This window comes from Amblyomma americanum, chromosome 5 (assembly GCF_052857255.1).
Source record: "Amblyomma americanum isolate KBUSLIRL-KWMA chromosome 5, ASM5285725v1, whole genome shotgun sequence".
Lineage (NCBI taxonomy): Eukaryota > Metazoa > Arthropoda > Arachnida > Ixodida > Ixodidae > Amblyomma > Amblyomma americanum.
In genome coordinates, this window is record NC_135501.1 from 109,787,917 (window position 1) to 109,803,141 (window position 15,225).

A 15,225-nucleotide genomic window follows, 5' to 3' on the forward strand; every position below is an offset into this window, starting at 1 on the left:
CAGATCCTTGAGCACGCCCCTTCGTAAGCGATAGACCTCGACAGAATAAACGCGGAATTTCACCTCTTTTCCCATCACCGAGGCGTCGCTTTTGGGACAAGGTTAATCCGAGCTGTCGAGGTCCAACAGCCGTTTGATGTTGCCGCGCGGCATCCCTTGGAGGTCGTGGCTTTCTCGCACCGTCGGTTGGACGTGGATGGGGCGATGGCTGCGGCGTTGTCGCCGGCGCATTATGTGTACATTGATGGTGCATACACCTCTGTAGCTGCGGGCGCCACTTTTGTGGCGTCCGGATCGCGCGGAGTCCTCCGGGCGGCGGGCCGTTTTCGGGTCGACGGTGCATCGGGTCCGTAGCCCCCGGAGGTGGTGGCTTTTATGGAGGCGGTGGAGTACGTCCGTTCCCGAAGGGGAACGGCGCCGGTGCATTTATATACCGATTGTCTTCGCTCCTTTCGGCACCTGCTGCATACAACTGCGCTATTCGGCTGTGGATCACATAAAGGCCACACTTACATCAGTGGCGTCGCGCAGACCCCTCGCACTTTTCCATGTCCCTTGTCACGCCGGCATTCTCGGAAATGAGCTGGAGGATATCGTGGCCACTCGGGCTAGCCGTTCTCTCGCGTTCGGCGGGTACTCCACTCGAAGGTCACCGTCTGGGCTTCTTTCCGCTCTATTGTCAGGGCTACGTGGGCGGTCTGGTGGCGTGAGAACAACCAGGGAACAGGAATTTTTCCTGGGTGCCCGATGTCCTTTCCATCCCAGACTGCTTTCCGACACTGCGCCCGACCGTGACACTCATTACGTGCCACGGCCGTTTTCCGGCACACATGCACAGATTTAGACGCGCATTCGCCTTTGTGCCCCTGCGGGGCCCCCGTTGGCGACGTTTATTATTATTTAACCAATTTTATCATTATCTCACAAATCATCATCTAACCAATTACCTAAAAGGTGCGTCAAGCATAGACAGAACATTTATTTAGCCTATGAGAAGGACTCAATTATCACTTACGAGTGACAAATTATATGCATGAATGAATGAATAAATGAATGAATGAATGAATGAAATGAGTGAATATGCTTCCAGACTCACCGGAACTGGAATGCAGCAACAGTGGAGAAGCTCTTCCTTCAGACAAAGTACATGGTGGCCTGCAGCGCCTCCCACACCTTGATGGCCTCCACGTACTGGACGGTGGACAACACTGCGTCCCTGCTGCACCCGGACGACTCGCTGACAGAGCTGGACATGTCCACCTTGCTGGCAATGTGGTGCTTTGCGTGCAATGTGGCCAGATGAGCGTAGTACGCGGTCGCTGGGGCACTCGCGATTCTTGCACACCGGGCGTATGTGTGGCACAGGTGGTAGCTCAGCTTCTGCACGTCGTCCGCTGTAATGCTGGAGTCGTCCTACACGATATAATAGTACTATGGGTGGTGTGTTTATGCATATGTGCAGTGTATATACAGATAGACTGCCCTGTTAGCTATAGCAACCCGCTAAAGCGAACAGGTACAGACTATGATGTGCTAGTTGATGAAATAATCAAATTACAATTACACTTACTTGGCTGATAACAACACATTCTGCACGCTAAACTTATATAGCCCAAGTGATTACGGCACTGCAGGGTACAATGTGAATCTAATTTTACCGCAGTTCCTAGTACATTGCCTTAGACACAATTACAGGAAAATACACAAAAGTGGTATGTATGTTCCCTGTACTTGACATATTTTGCTACACTTATCCATAAGCTATCATAGTAAAGGAAATGAGCATCAGTTGTGCACTGTTACAAAACCAAGCCTTCATTCAGGAAGCATGTTTTGTTTTAAATTATATTTTCTTATTCAATATAAATGCATAATACCACCATTCCTGTCAAAAAACCATTGGAACATATTGATTAAACTGTGCAAGTGAAAGCCATTATGCTCCAAAAAATGCACAGAGGCTTCAAGCATAGACAGAACATTCTGCACGCTAATCTTATTTAGCCCAGGCACTGCAGGGTACAATGTGAATCTAATTTTGCCGCAGTTCTTAGTACATTGCCTTAGACACAATTACAGGAAAGTACACAAAAGTAGTATGTTCCCTGTACATGACGTACTTTATTACACTAATCAATATGCTATCATAGTAAAAAAATAAGCATCACTTGTGCACTATGTTACAAACCAAAGCCTTCAGGAAGCATGTTTTGTTTTAAATTATATTTTCTTATACAAAATAAATGCATCATATCACCATCCCAGTTAAAAAAAGAAAAACATTACAAGCCATTATGCACCAAAAAATTGGACAGATGCTTCAAGCAGGCTGTCAGCAAACGCTTGCGCATTGAGTTCTAATGCACTTCTGCAGTTATACCCTGCATTTCACCAATGTTTTCTCACAGTCCCCGGTTCCGTATGGCAAATGGAAGGTATAAAAGGAAACCGAAGGTGGAAGGCAGAGAAGGGGAGCAGGCAAAGGTGGTGAGGTGAAAGCACGTGTGCGTGTGCAAAGAGGGGTTTGTGAAAGGAGGCTCTTGCTGATTTCTGGTAGCATGATTCGGTGCAGCCACAGTTCCCTTGCAAAAATTTTTTTAGGCACTCTACAGACTGTTCATAAATTTCTGTCTATAAAGTCTATAGACTCTCCATAGACAATCCAACGACAAACATTTTATAGGCAATACAAACTCTATAGACAGCCTATATATAGTACAGGTTTATGGGCATACACTTTAAGTAGATTTTTGTCAATAGACTATGTATAAACAAAAAGGAATAGCTATAGGAAGGCAAGAGAGTCTATAAGAAGTCTGCAGACTGTCTGTAGACAATTTTTGTAAGGGTTAGCAGCGGCGTGCTTCCGCCCTCCACTTGCGATCACTTTAATGATGATAAAAACTGCCAGTGGCTACAAGACACACTAGTCGCGCTGCAGGAAGGCAATGGATGCAGCCCAGGCTCATGTTCGGAACGCTGCGCGTATGCACAGACAGATCGAGTAGACGACAAACGTTCTCGGGACGCTGCCCGCAAATGCGCTGTGCAGTACGGGGCCCCAATGCATTACCAGCCCATTTCCGTCAGGCTATGAGGGACTCGTTAAGTTCCCCATAACATGAGCATAACCGTCATGTGTGACGTCGCCGCGTTAATCACTTCACAAACCAGCTAACGCATATTACTGTACCCGCCGCAGTGACTCAGTGCCTTTGGCCGTCGGCTGCTGATCCCAAGGCCGCAGGATGCAATCCTGTCAGCCACAGCCGCATTGCGATGAAGGCCAAATACAAATCGGCCCGTGTTCTGTACGCAGTCAATGCAATGTTAATGATTCCCAGGTGACAAAAATTAATCCGGAGTTCTCGACTAGGGCGTCCCTCACTGTCGGTAGTGTGTCGCTTCGAGATGTTAAACCCCATAGTCTAGAACCCGAAAGACACAGGTTGGCTTCTGGCTGCGGCGGTCGAATTTCGCTGGAAGCGAAATTCTAGAGGCCCGGGTACCGTGCGATGTCGGTGCCCGTTGAAGAACCACATGAGGTCAAAAATTCCGATGGCCTTCACTACGCGTCCCTTATAGCCTGAGTCGCTCTGGGACGTTAAGCTCAAATAAACTAAAATTGTTTTTATAATATCACTGGCCATATCCTGTGGTTAAGCGATTGTAATTTTTTTGCCTGTTAAAATGACTACGTTGCCATGGAAGGGGATGGGCAAATCACAGGCGCAACTCTGGTATCAGACCTCCTGTTCCTCCTCAACTGGGACACCCACCTTTCCCGCGCACGCAACCCGATGTGGTCACGGTGCTGTTGGGAAGTAGGACGGTGCCCCGGCTCACACCCACGTGACGAAGGCACGGCAGGAGCTCTCTGTGCTGCTGCCCGAGGCCCCCTCCATTGCCGTCGGCATCGAGCAATGCGTGAGCCTGACGGGAGACCGAAGCAGCCTCCTGCAATATCACACAGAATAGCGGTCAACCACAGTAATTGACAATACATGTTAGAGTATTCCCTAAACTGCCACGGCCACGTTCCCCTCTTTACACCCATTTGCCGAAATGTAGAGCACACCCTTAGAGTGCGCTTCAAAATGCGCTGTTATTTTGAGTCTGTTACTTTGAATACTTTATTGACTTCCCTCTCCCAGCAGGTGTCACTGTTACTCTTGTCTATTACTTAGATTTTAAGCGGGTAGAAGTAACCAAGCGATGGTTATCTGATTGGTAAAAGCGGTTGTACTGGTTTCTTAAAAGTGAAGCTGAACCATTCGTCGCAAATTCTGAGAGGTTCAAGTAATTGACTGTCTCATGCTTGTAAATAAAGCACACCAAGGGGCGCGGCGGCCCTTTCTCCGATATGCTCTTCGCGAGCCTGGCCGCTCGCTTACAAGCGTAGTCATTCCCCCGAGCATCTTCTGCGACGTCATTCCTCCATGCGAATGAAGCGAGCGTGAACCGCACCTGGCGACTCCGGGGCTGGGAGCGAAACGTCAGTGCTCGCCGGCAGTGAAGTGACCATATCTTAGCGACCAAAGGAAACAACACTGAGGTGGCCCCGGATGCGTGTTGCGACGCCACCAGTCAAGGCATAGGTCGAGACACGAGCACCCATCCTCTGCGTACATTCGCCTAAAGCAGCGAGGTGAAATGCCGCACAGTGCGCGTCTGTGTCCCGGTCGATATTAGCTCTGCGCTTCCTGAAGTACGATTTCCAGCTTGTTTTTATTCGTTTCAGACAAATAATAACCCCAGCTGTCGCTTACAATCACCAGTTTAGGCAATCAACGCGCACACAAACAATTTGCGACAGTATTTGTGACGTCACAGGTACGTCTATCATGACAACTGTTTGGTATAGACCGAAGTTGGATTTCCTGGTTTTTGCAGTATTAAAGTTCTTCTGCTCTGTATTTTGAAAAGCGATTTTTGCCGGATAAAAGGAACTCTAAAGAATGCAATGTTATCGACTGAAAAATGTAAAAGAAAAAGCAGGTTGCCCTTTAAAAAACGCCACGAAGTTGAAATTTATCGGAAGCTCTCCAATTGCAGTACGTCTCTAGCTCTCTCTTCCTTCTTTCATTCCCTACTTCTTCCTTTCCCTCATGGCGCGGTTGAGGTATCCACCGAACTTTGGATGTTGGCAGCCCTGAATATATACATGTAGACCTGGAATCTTTACCTTACTAGGCGCCGCGGTGGCTCAGTGGTTATGGCGATCGGCTGCTGACCCGAAAGATGCGGGCTCGATCCCGGCAGTGGCAGTTGAATTTCCATGAAGGCGAAATTCTGAAGGCCCGTGTACTGTACGATGTCAGCGCACGTTAAAGAACCCCACATGGTCGAAATTTCCGGAGCCCTTCACTACGGCATCCCTCATTGCCGGAGTCGCTTTGGGATGTTAAACCCCCATAAACCCATTAACCAAACCTTCGCCTTAACAGCTAATGGCCTTAAATTACACAAGGGGCAGAATAATCTTCAAGCTAGAGTGTAGCACGACTCAGAGTATTAGAAAGTACATACACTGATACATACACTGATAGCCCATTCGTGCCAATGCGAGTCAAAAACCGAGCAAATTTGCCCTATCTGAGCATGGATTTCAATCTCTCTGATCGGCTGGTGCTCCAAGCGACATCGCTGCAGCTCAGACTTTTCCAGCACCTGAACGCATAACGTTGGTGAATAAGATTATTTTGTGCTGTCACGTATTGGTGGCGGGAGTCCAGGCAGTGAGGAAGACGGCCAAAAGCGATTCTAAAAGCAAACTTTACTGGGGCTGCACTGCGTCCTGTCACGACCCAGCTGGCGGCCTAGCGGCGGAATTTTCCCGCGCTTGGCTACGTCGGAATGACATTCCCCTTTACCTGGTTCCCAGCAAGAAGGACGCCTGGGAAAGCGACCGACAATGGACAGACGACGGGGGAAGAATAAAAGGACAGCACGTCAAGTAATTAACTGTGTCCGACCGCAGAGTTCTCGCCGCAGTTGAGGCCCGCGGCGCCGCAGGGAACACAGGTGTTTTTGATGGACATGTTGCAGCTTGCATTGCAGTAAGAAATAGCGGCGGACATGCGATTTCTTCTCGCCCATTTGCATGGGTTGTCTCTGCAATGAGTGACTCCGCTTGCTACGTGCTGTGCAACTTTTCCCACCTTGGAGAAATGGTCAAGGTGTGTGACGTCACGCAGGGAGTAGGCAGCATACCTTGGATGCCTCCTTTTTTCCTCTCCGCAACACGGTGATGGAGCGCACTTCTGCCGCTCTCCACGGCAGGAGTGCATCAATCACAGCTACCGTTCCGCTGAACACATCAAAATGCACCGGCGTTTTATGCAGAATCCACTTTCATGACCTACGCATGCGATGCCGGTAGAGGCTTTTGAGCTTGACCGAAAGTCAAGGTCAAAGGTGAGATAGATGGTGCAACAGCCACTAGTGTCGCCTGCTGTAGCTGCCGTCATGTGTCGAACCTGAATACAACCAGTTTTGCTCATGGTTTCACCGCTAGCTACATTCAAGGTCAAACTTGCTGCCCCACTAACTCTAGCTACTTTCAAGGTCAAGCTTACGGCCCCTTTGATGGCTTGAAAAGCTGGCGCTGTGAAGCTTTTCACTCGAAAAAAGAAACGCAGATAGTCACCTTCCACGAAGCACCACACTTCTTGCAAGGCTGGTTCCACTGCAGGACACGGTCTCCCATTGCCACGACGCTCACGCGGGGCCTGAGATGCAAACGACGGAATGGCAGGGACTGTACTGCTCCGGTTCCTCGCTGCACCTCTGGGCAGCTGAAATCCATGGGTATGCACAAAATGGGGGCGAAGTTATTGCCTTAGCTGAAAGCTGATTGCGTACAAGTCAGTGCGGCGCCATAAGGGGAGTGAGTTTAGCATCGCGAACAAAGCTCCAGAAAGTTCTGACCACGTGCGAGTTCCCAAGCTATCCGGAGCCCACGGGTTAATACCCCTAACTATACGAGTTCTGACTTTGGGCATCACACTAAACCGTTGGGCCGTTCAGAATTCAGGAAGCGCAAAAGAATTGTGTGTGGGCTCTGGGGGCTTTGAAATGATGAACCAGCCAGCAAATGTGCCTCGTGTTGGATTGGCCACTGGCTGATGAAAGGGCGGAACCTTAGGTGATTTACGGAGCGTGCTGAGTGAGAAAGGTCGCTCTGGGCCCTGTTGACAAGGCTCATCCAGTCGTTCAACGCATGAACATTAAATTTTTGACTGTTTGCTTTTTCCTTCACATGTAAAAAGTTCTGTCAAAGTGCCATTAAACCCACTTGTTTTCGTTTTCCCAAAGATCAAGTTCCATCTATCCTCAACCCGAAGGCTTGGAAACGCTACAGAATGGAGCCCGGGTTCACGTAAGCCAGCTCCCCACGACAACTGGTTGTCATCGGTGGTATGCCGCTACCACAGTCGTAACAGCCCACAATGGAGTGAATCACTCGGCGGCGGCGAAAGCAACAAGCGTGCTTGGCGGTCATCGAACAGAATGCCCGCCTTTGAAGGCCGTGCTTAATTTAAAGCTGATAGCGAACTTTCGAGACGGGGCGTGGAAAGTTACTGCGACATTCTCGAACAATCTATAATCAGCTCCACCTGTATGCGATCAATCGAAATAAATCTGTTCGCGCCGTGCTCAGCAAACAAAAAGATAAATTTGCGTGTTGGCAGCTTTGAAGAATGAACTGTACAGATTCGCAAAATATGGCCAAGGAAAACTTTGACAAAGTGCACAATGTCGCAAGATACTGTGGGTGCACTCTGGGGTCTTTCACTCATCCATCCGCACAAAAACCGTTTGGCCACAGCTATGGTCGCACGCACAGCGCTTAACCACAGTTTCTTCACACTGTAGTTAGAGTGCACCTAGTTAAGCATATCAAATGCGTTGCATTTTTAACAGCTTGCATGAAAACATGAGTACTAATCAGCCTGTCAGCGACATTCTGACTTTATTGGTTTGAAACTATAACTCTGATTAGCAAATTTTCAAAATTTAGTTGGCAATGTTATTACAGCTCTCCGTCCATTGAGAACTGCTTCCTTAGACTTTGGGTACCCAAGCAATCTGTGTGTTGGCTACCATGGGAATTATTACACTCAAAAGGTAAAAAATAGCGCAGCAATATTAAAATTTTCAATTTAAGCAGTCTAAGGCGTTCAAGTATTGTCACGCAGTGGTGAAGCCAGGCAGTCGAGAAGGAAGACGACCAGGCTTGGGTCAAAGATGAATCCCTTACTGGCTGATCTCGCGGCCCCAAACAGAAACCGTTCGGCGAGAGCGGACGTACCAAGTATGCTCGGAATTCATGAAGGAACGCAATTTTCGCGGCTCACGGGCTGCGCCAAATTTAAAGGTGACGAATGACTTATGAGATGAAGCAATGAAATCACCTACGACAATCTCGAACTTCGTAGAAACAGTTGCGCGGGCGGGTACAGTCTTGCAAATCTGGTCGCCCTTCCCATCCCAGCTATCACGTCACGTGCTGGCAGCTGCTAGAATGAACAAATGAGCGCTAAAAACCTAAGCAGCAATTTGCAACCTGCAATGATAGTTTGCCGTGTCAGTCACAGCGCTGTAACATACAGACTAGGGAGAGGACCAAGCAAGGAACAGAAAGGAGAGAGTGGTCTCATAGTGCTTTTCTATGCCGCATATGCCTACGCTTGAAGGCACGAGGTACCAGTGTCTACCACGCACTTATCTAGCCAAACGTATCAAGCGCCAGGTGACTGGGCTATGTCAAGAGCATCTAGGCAAAGAAGCTTATCAAAAACGCGCCTCTAATCGTCTAGATTGTTGCCTCGCGCTTATCGCAGCTGAAGTAACTGGCGACAGCAATTTTTGATTGTGCATTTGGACAGTTGAAGTGCCACCTGGACACGTTGCCCATGCCCATACGGCAGTGCCTTGGTTCTGGAAAAGAAAACGTGTGAATAAAACGCCCGCAATTGCGAAGTGGGAAAAAATGTCTCCAATTGGATGCCGTCAAACATCTTAGGTATGACAGCGAGGGCTAGTATTTCTTCTTACTCCTTCTTTGGAGACATCCATTTTTGGGAACGTGAGCCATATTTCCTCGACAACACGTGTGCACGCACAATGTCGAGTTGCTGAATTATGGGTTATGCATCAGGCATCTGCGGAGCCACCTTCACCGGGACAATACAGCCCAAGCTAGTCTAAATAACAAAGCACACTACTGTATTGATCAGCCTACACTGATATATACATTTGATGTGTACACCGTAGACTTCGCACATGGCCGCGTAGATAGGAGGTATCAAAAGGTAGAACTTCGCCAAGAATACATGGCCAGAAACATAGAAACGAGAACGGTTTCATTTTTTGTCTTATCCACACTTATTTGCGCAGTTCTACCTTTAATTCAAATCTACCAACTGGCCCACAAGAACGTTTTACTTAGGAGGCACGTTCTGCAAGTTGCCCAATTTAGCTTGGGAAAAGAAGACGAAGAAAAGCGGCACAATCAATAAGACGGCCTCAATAGAATCCATGCTATTTTAAGGAAGCTATCCGTATATGAAAATTAGAGAGGAAAGGTGCAGTAATCCTTCAGCAAGCGCTTGCGCATTGAGTTCGAATGCACTTCCGCAGACACACCCGGTATTTCACCGGTATTTTCTTTAGTTCCCCGTTCCATCAGGAAAGGGCAGAAATAGAGAGAGAGAGAAGGAAGGTGGAAGGCGGAGAAGGGGAGCAGATGAAGGGGGTGAAAGTGGTGGCAGTCGGGTGAAACAGTTGCGCGCACACAGAGGTATTCCTGAGAGGAGACTCTCGCTCGCCTTTGGAGGCATGATTCGATGGAGCCGCAATTAACACTTACAAAAATTTCTTTAGACACTCTGTAGACAATCTATATAAAATACCTAGACAACATTCTATAGGCAATACAAATCACATAGACAGTCTATAGATAATCTATAGATCAATGGCCATACAATATTTAGCAGGTTTTTGTCAACAGTCTATGAATAGAGAGAAGAAAATATCTATAGGAAGGCAGGCAATCAAGAACTGCATAAACTGCCTATAAACCATTTTTGTTAAGGTTAGCAGCGGTGCGCCTCCACCTCCGCTCTCGCTTCAGTGACGATAAAAACTGCCAGTGGCTACAGGACACACAAGTCACATTGCGGGAAGACAATGGATGCAGCCGAGGCTCATGCTTGGAGCGCTGCACGTATGCAGCGACGGATCGAGTGGAGGCTAAACATTCTCGGGATGCTACCCGCACACGCGCTGTGCTGCAAAGAGCCCCTGTGCGTTTCCAAACAATTTCTCAGGCTAAAAAAGGACTTGTTAAGTTTCCCATAACATGAACACAATCGTCGTTCCGTCACGCGTGACGTCACTGCGTTAATCATTGCACGAAGCAGCTAGTGCATATCACTGAACTTTCTGCGATGGATCAGTGGCTTTGGCTGTCGGCTACTGATCCCAAGGTCGCGGGATAGAGTGTTGGCAGCAGCGGCCACATTGCGATGAAGGCCACATGCAAAAATGCGCGTGTGCCCTGCACTAGGGCGTCCCTCACTGTCCATACTGTGCCGCTTCGGGACGTTAAACCCCACAATTTACAGCCCGAAAGACGCAGGTTCGATCGTGGCTGCAGTGGTCGCATTTCAATGGGGCGAAATTCAAGAAGTCTGTGTACTGCTCTATGTTAGTGGACGGAAAAGAACCCCATGCGGTCGATGTTTCCGCAGCCCTTCACTACGGTGTCCCTCATAGCCCAAGTAGCCTGGGACGTTAAACCCCCATTAACCAAACCATTTTTCTTATGTCAGTGTCCGTACAAGCAGTTGAGCGGTTGTAATTATATTGTCTGTTACATAACTACGACATCATCGAAGGGCTTTGGCCAATAACCAGCGCAACTCTGGTATCAGTCCTCCTCACCTGCGGCAACCACCTCTCCCCTGCCGAGAAGACGGGGAGGTTGGGAGGTGCGTCGGCGTCCCGGCTCATACCCACGTGGCGAAGGCACGCCAGCTAGGAGCTGGCTATGCTCTGCTCGAGGCCCCCTCGAGGATAAAACTACTAACTGTAAATAATTACTAAGTAACAGAGGAGACAGCGGAACTCGAAATGCTTAAGAACACTTAAGTGCACCACTAATTTTTTTTTGCTTCATAAACAAATGCGATGTCATCGAAAGGCATGGGGAAATCACGGGCCCAAATCTGGTTATCATTTCACCCTGATCCTCACCCGAGACACCCTCCGCTTCCACGCCTGCAAGCTCCGGAGTAGACGGGGCGGTAGTCCCGGCTCACACCCACGTGACGAAGGCACAACAGAAGCTCGCTGTGCTGCTGCTCCGAGGCCCCCTCCATTGCCGTTGACATCGAGCAATGCATGAGCCTGATGGGAGACCGGAGCTGCCGCCTGCAATATGACACAGAATAGCAGTCAGCCGCGGTAATGACAATACATGCAAATGTATTCCCTGAACTGCCAGAGCCGGGGTCCTCTGTACACACTCTACTGGCAAAATTACTACAGGCCCCACTGTTACAGGGCGCTTCAGAACGCGCTCTAATACTTTGAACATTTTACTGTCTTTCCTCACACACGTGGTGCCACTGCTACTCCTGTCCTAGTGGGGCCACAGCTCCGAGTAATCTGCGCAAGAATGACCGTGCGTTGGGTTTCGTATTCCATGGTTAAAGCACGATCGACAGCACACAGAATAAAAAACACAGCCCAACATACGGAGGTGTGTTGTGTCCTTTATTCTGTATCCCGACTATCGTGCTGTACCACGGAATAGAGAAAGCTACGTCTAAGAAGCCAGCGAGTGGTGAAGGCAGAACAGCCACAATCACAAAATGACAGGCTCTACTTTGGCTGTTATGACTGCGTGAGTCAACGCGAGTGATATCACAGACAGTGAATATAGAAGCGCGAAGCGTAAGTGACATGTGGTTCGACGCAGCTGTGGCGAATGGTGTTCATACGTGCCTGGTTAATAATTTCAACACAGGTGCATCGTACAACCTTGTTGAGACAAGGGAACACGCAGAGGTAGTGGTTGCGTGGTCACATACGTTCTTCGTTCGATTCTGTGGTTCTCTTTAGTTAGCATTTCGCGCCAGTCTTGAAGAGGCAGAAAAACCCGAATTACCTCCCTATTTGGGCACCAGAGGACGGCACCTATGCTAAGCGCTACACTTGCTCTCGCTTTCTTAGCCTTTTATCTCTTCACCAAAAACAACAAAGATGCTGAAGAAAAATGTATAACTACCGGCTCCCAGGCACACCTTAGCGGAGATGCTAATGGAGTCGGCAAAGATGTGTTATGTTACCCGCAGGCCTATTGTATTTCCTGGTACGACTGCCTGATAGCCTAATCACAGGCAGATGTTGCAAGTTGACTAAATAGACGGCAAAGCAGAGCACTCAACGATGTAATGCGCATGTTGGCGACGAGGCTTGTCAGGGTGCAGAAAATTTGATAAAAAAATACCAAAAATGTTTTACTATTGAGTGTGCTGGGGAACAGGGATCAGCCGAGAAATACATTATGGTTCACGTGACTCAGTCCCATCTGCCCCAGATGCACCCGTACCCAGATTACTTGAGATCGGGTAGGTCATCGGCTAGGATAAACCACACGAATCGCCTTGTACAGAACCCAGAAGTATGGAAATTGAAAAGGATCGCAAAATAGTTCGATGTATTCATGATTCGATATATGAAAATTATTTTTGTAATCAGTACATACTGCAGACCCTTGTCAGGGTCTAAGCAGGATAGGCATGTGTTGACAACAGTAGTTCAGAAAGATGCAGATCACAAAAAAATATGCATAAGAAAATAGTGACAAATGTCATAAAACTAAACCACGCCATAGCATTATTACAATCGGATATTGTACGCGGAAAAAGCGAATACTTAAAACAGTCTAATGTAAGTTTAGTAATTGGATCTCATACTATCGAAGCATATTCGAGGTTTCACTTGATGGATTCGTTAGATGTCAATAGTTTTACGTTGGGAGGAAAATTTCTAGGTTTATGCCTCAGGAAACATAGCTTTCTAAATGCGGAAGGACATATGTTATCTGTGTGCGAATTCTAGGAAAGATTGTTAGTTATGGTTACACCTAGATATTTGTAGCTGTTAACCTGCTTTAGTGGCGATCGAAGAGTATTCATCTGGTTTAGTGGATTCTTTTTGTGTGTTATTTGGAGCAAAACTATTTTTTCAGTGTTAACAACCATGGCCAACCCACTGCACCAATCAAGCGCATTTTTGTGGAGATTGGTAAGCTTATCCCTAACCTGCAATCAAGAATACATTGTACCCAGGCTACAGATGCGCTTCTTGCTCTCATGCGCAGGGCACTACCCACTGGGCGTTGCTGTAGGCCTAATCTGCTTCGCATCCATGAGGAAGGAAAGCTTAAAGGCTCTTGCTAACCACACAACCCTCGCCATACAAGCTGCGAAGTGCACGGTTAGTCAGTTTTCGCTAGGGCTACTCATAGTCTTTGGCCTAGGGCATAGCGGCATCGTCTGCGCCATCGGCGAATCGGTGCGTTGCGACATTAGACGTTTTTAGCATACCGTATATGTACTACCGGAGACGTATACCGGTTTACCAGACCTCTCTTGCGCATGCGCAGTGGCACTGTTTGGGTCAGGAAAAGCCACTGTGCGTGCGCCGAAGGAGTCCGGTAAGCTGGTATACGTCTCCGCAAGTACGTATACGCTATGCAAAAAACATCTATTGTCTGCTGCGCATGCGCAAGCGCGCTGAGACGAAGGTCAGCTGGCGAGGGGGACCCTCACGTCCGGCTTCTAAAATTGTGACGTGACGGCCTCTCCTAAATTCTTTCCTTCCTCTGTGTTTGCATCGCAGCCGCAGAGCACGGTTACCTGGGACTATAGCCACTATCTATCATAATATGTATAACACTATTACCAGTGCACTATAAATGGACTAATCGCTCATTAAAATTAGCAGTTTGTACTCGCAACGAATTCTGCAGCGAATGAGCAAAGCACGCCAGGCGCAGTAGCTGCTCATCCTGTTAGGTTCGCTTCACCGCATGACAGCCTGTGGCTCTGAAAATGAATGCGAGAGATCGAGGCCACCCTCACGGGAGCCCACAAGTCTCTGGTGAATAGCTGCAAGCAACTGTACTGTGGCAGCTTTAGAAAAATGGCTATGTTCAACGTGGCTTGAATGTAGTTATATATCACCGAAGTCTGTTAAACATGGTCTCCGCTGTCTCAGATCAAATGTCAAGGTCAGGTACCCAATGGTCAGAGTCAAATGATAACGTGGCCACACTAACATAGCTTGCTTCATACTAGCACGCAGTTAAGTTCGGTTTGAACTTGATGCATTGAAGGTCATTGTCAATTTGGTATCTACTGTCGCAAATCTAATGCCAAGGTGAGGTACCCAATGGCCATAGTGATATGATCACGTGTTCATAACACCATGCAGTTAAGTTCGGTCTGAACTTGTGATGCATTGAAGGTCATTGTGGATTTGGTACCTACTGTCTCAAACAAAATATCAAGGCCAAGTTGAGGTACGCAAGTCATAATAATATGATCACATGGTCACACCATCATGCAGTTAAGTTCGATATGACCTTGTGAGGCATTGAAGGTCATTGTCAATTCGGTACCTACTGTCTCAAGCAAAATGTTAAGGCCAAGGTGAGGTACGCAATAGTCACAGTAATATGATCACATGGTCATACCATCATGCAGTTAAGTTTGATATAACCTTGTGATGCATTGAATGTCATTGTCAATTTGGTACTTGCTGTTTCAAACAAAATGTCAAGGCCAAGGTGAGGTATGCAATAGTCATAGTAATATGATCACATGTTCATACCATCAAGCAGTTAAGTTCCGTTTGACCTTGTGAGGCATTGAAGGTCACTCTCGATTTGGTGCATACTGTCTCAAATCAAATGTCAAGGTCAAGGTGACGTACCCAATGGTAATAGTCATATGATCACGTGGTCATACCACCATGCAGTTATGTTCAGTTTGACCTTGTGAAGCACTGAAGGTCATTGTCTCATCCACATCGAAATCGGAAGTTGTACCTCGATTAGTAGAGATCTCGCTCTAAAAAAAACAAAATTCTAGGGACACTTAAAGAGCCTCTGAAGGATCTGAGGTGTTAAAGGATGTCGCTTCCCGA

At 47.8% G+C, this 15,225-nt stretch overlaps 1 protein-coding gene across 1 annotated transcript; it reads right to left on the reverse strand.

Annotated features, from left to right (window-relative positions):
- Positions 1-608: 608 nt before the first annotated feature.
- LOC144134103 (uncharacterized) lies at positions 609-14,477 on the reverse strand. Its single transcript, XM_077667087.1, has 6 exons — positions 14,467-14,477; positions 11,263-11,439; positions 6,650-6,731; positions 3,780-3,957; positions 1,097-1,413; positions 609-698 (listed from the first exon to the last, which is right to left on the reverse strand). The coding sequence occupies exons 1-6, from the start codon at positions 14,475-14,477 to the stop codon at positions 609-611; spliced, it is 855 nt and encodes a 284-aa protein (XP_077523213.1).
- Between the last annotated feature and the right edge of the window lie 748 nt (positions 14,478-15,225).

Coding starts and splice junctions, on each gene's coding strand:
- LOC144134103 (XM_077667087.1), bottom strand. Junction 6,732..11,262: donor GGAAGCGGAGGGTGTCTCGG/GTGAGGATCAGG, acceptor TTTGCATCTCAG/GCCCCGCGTGAGCGTCGTGG. Junction 699..1,096: donor GTTGCTGCATTCCAGTTCCG/GTGAGTCTGGAA, acceptor TCACGCCACCAG/ACCGCCCACGTAGCCCTGAC.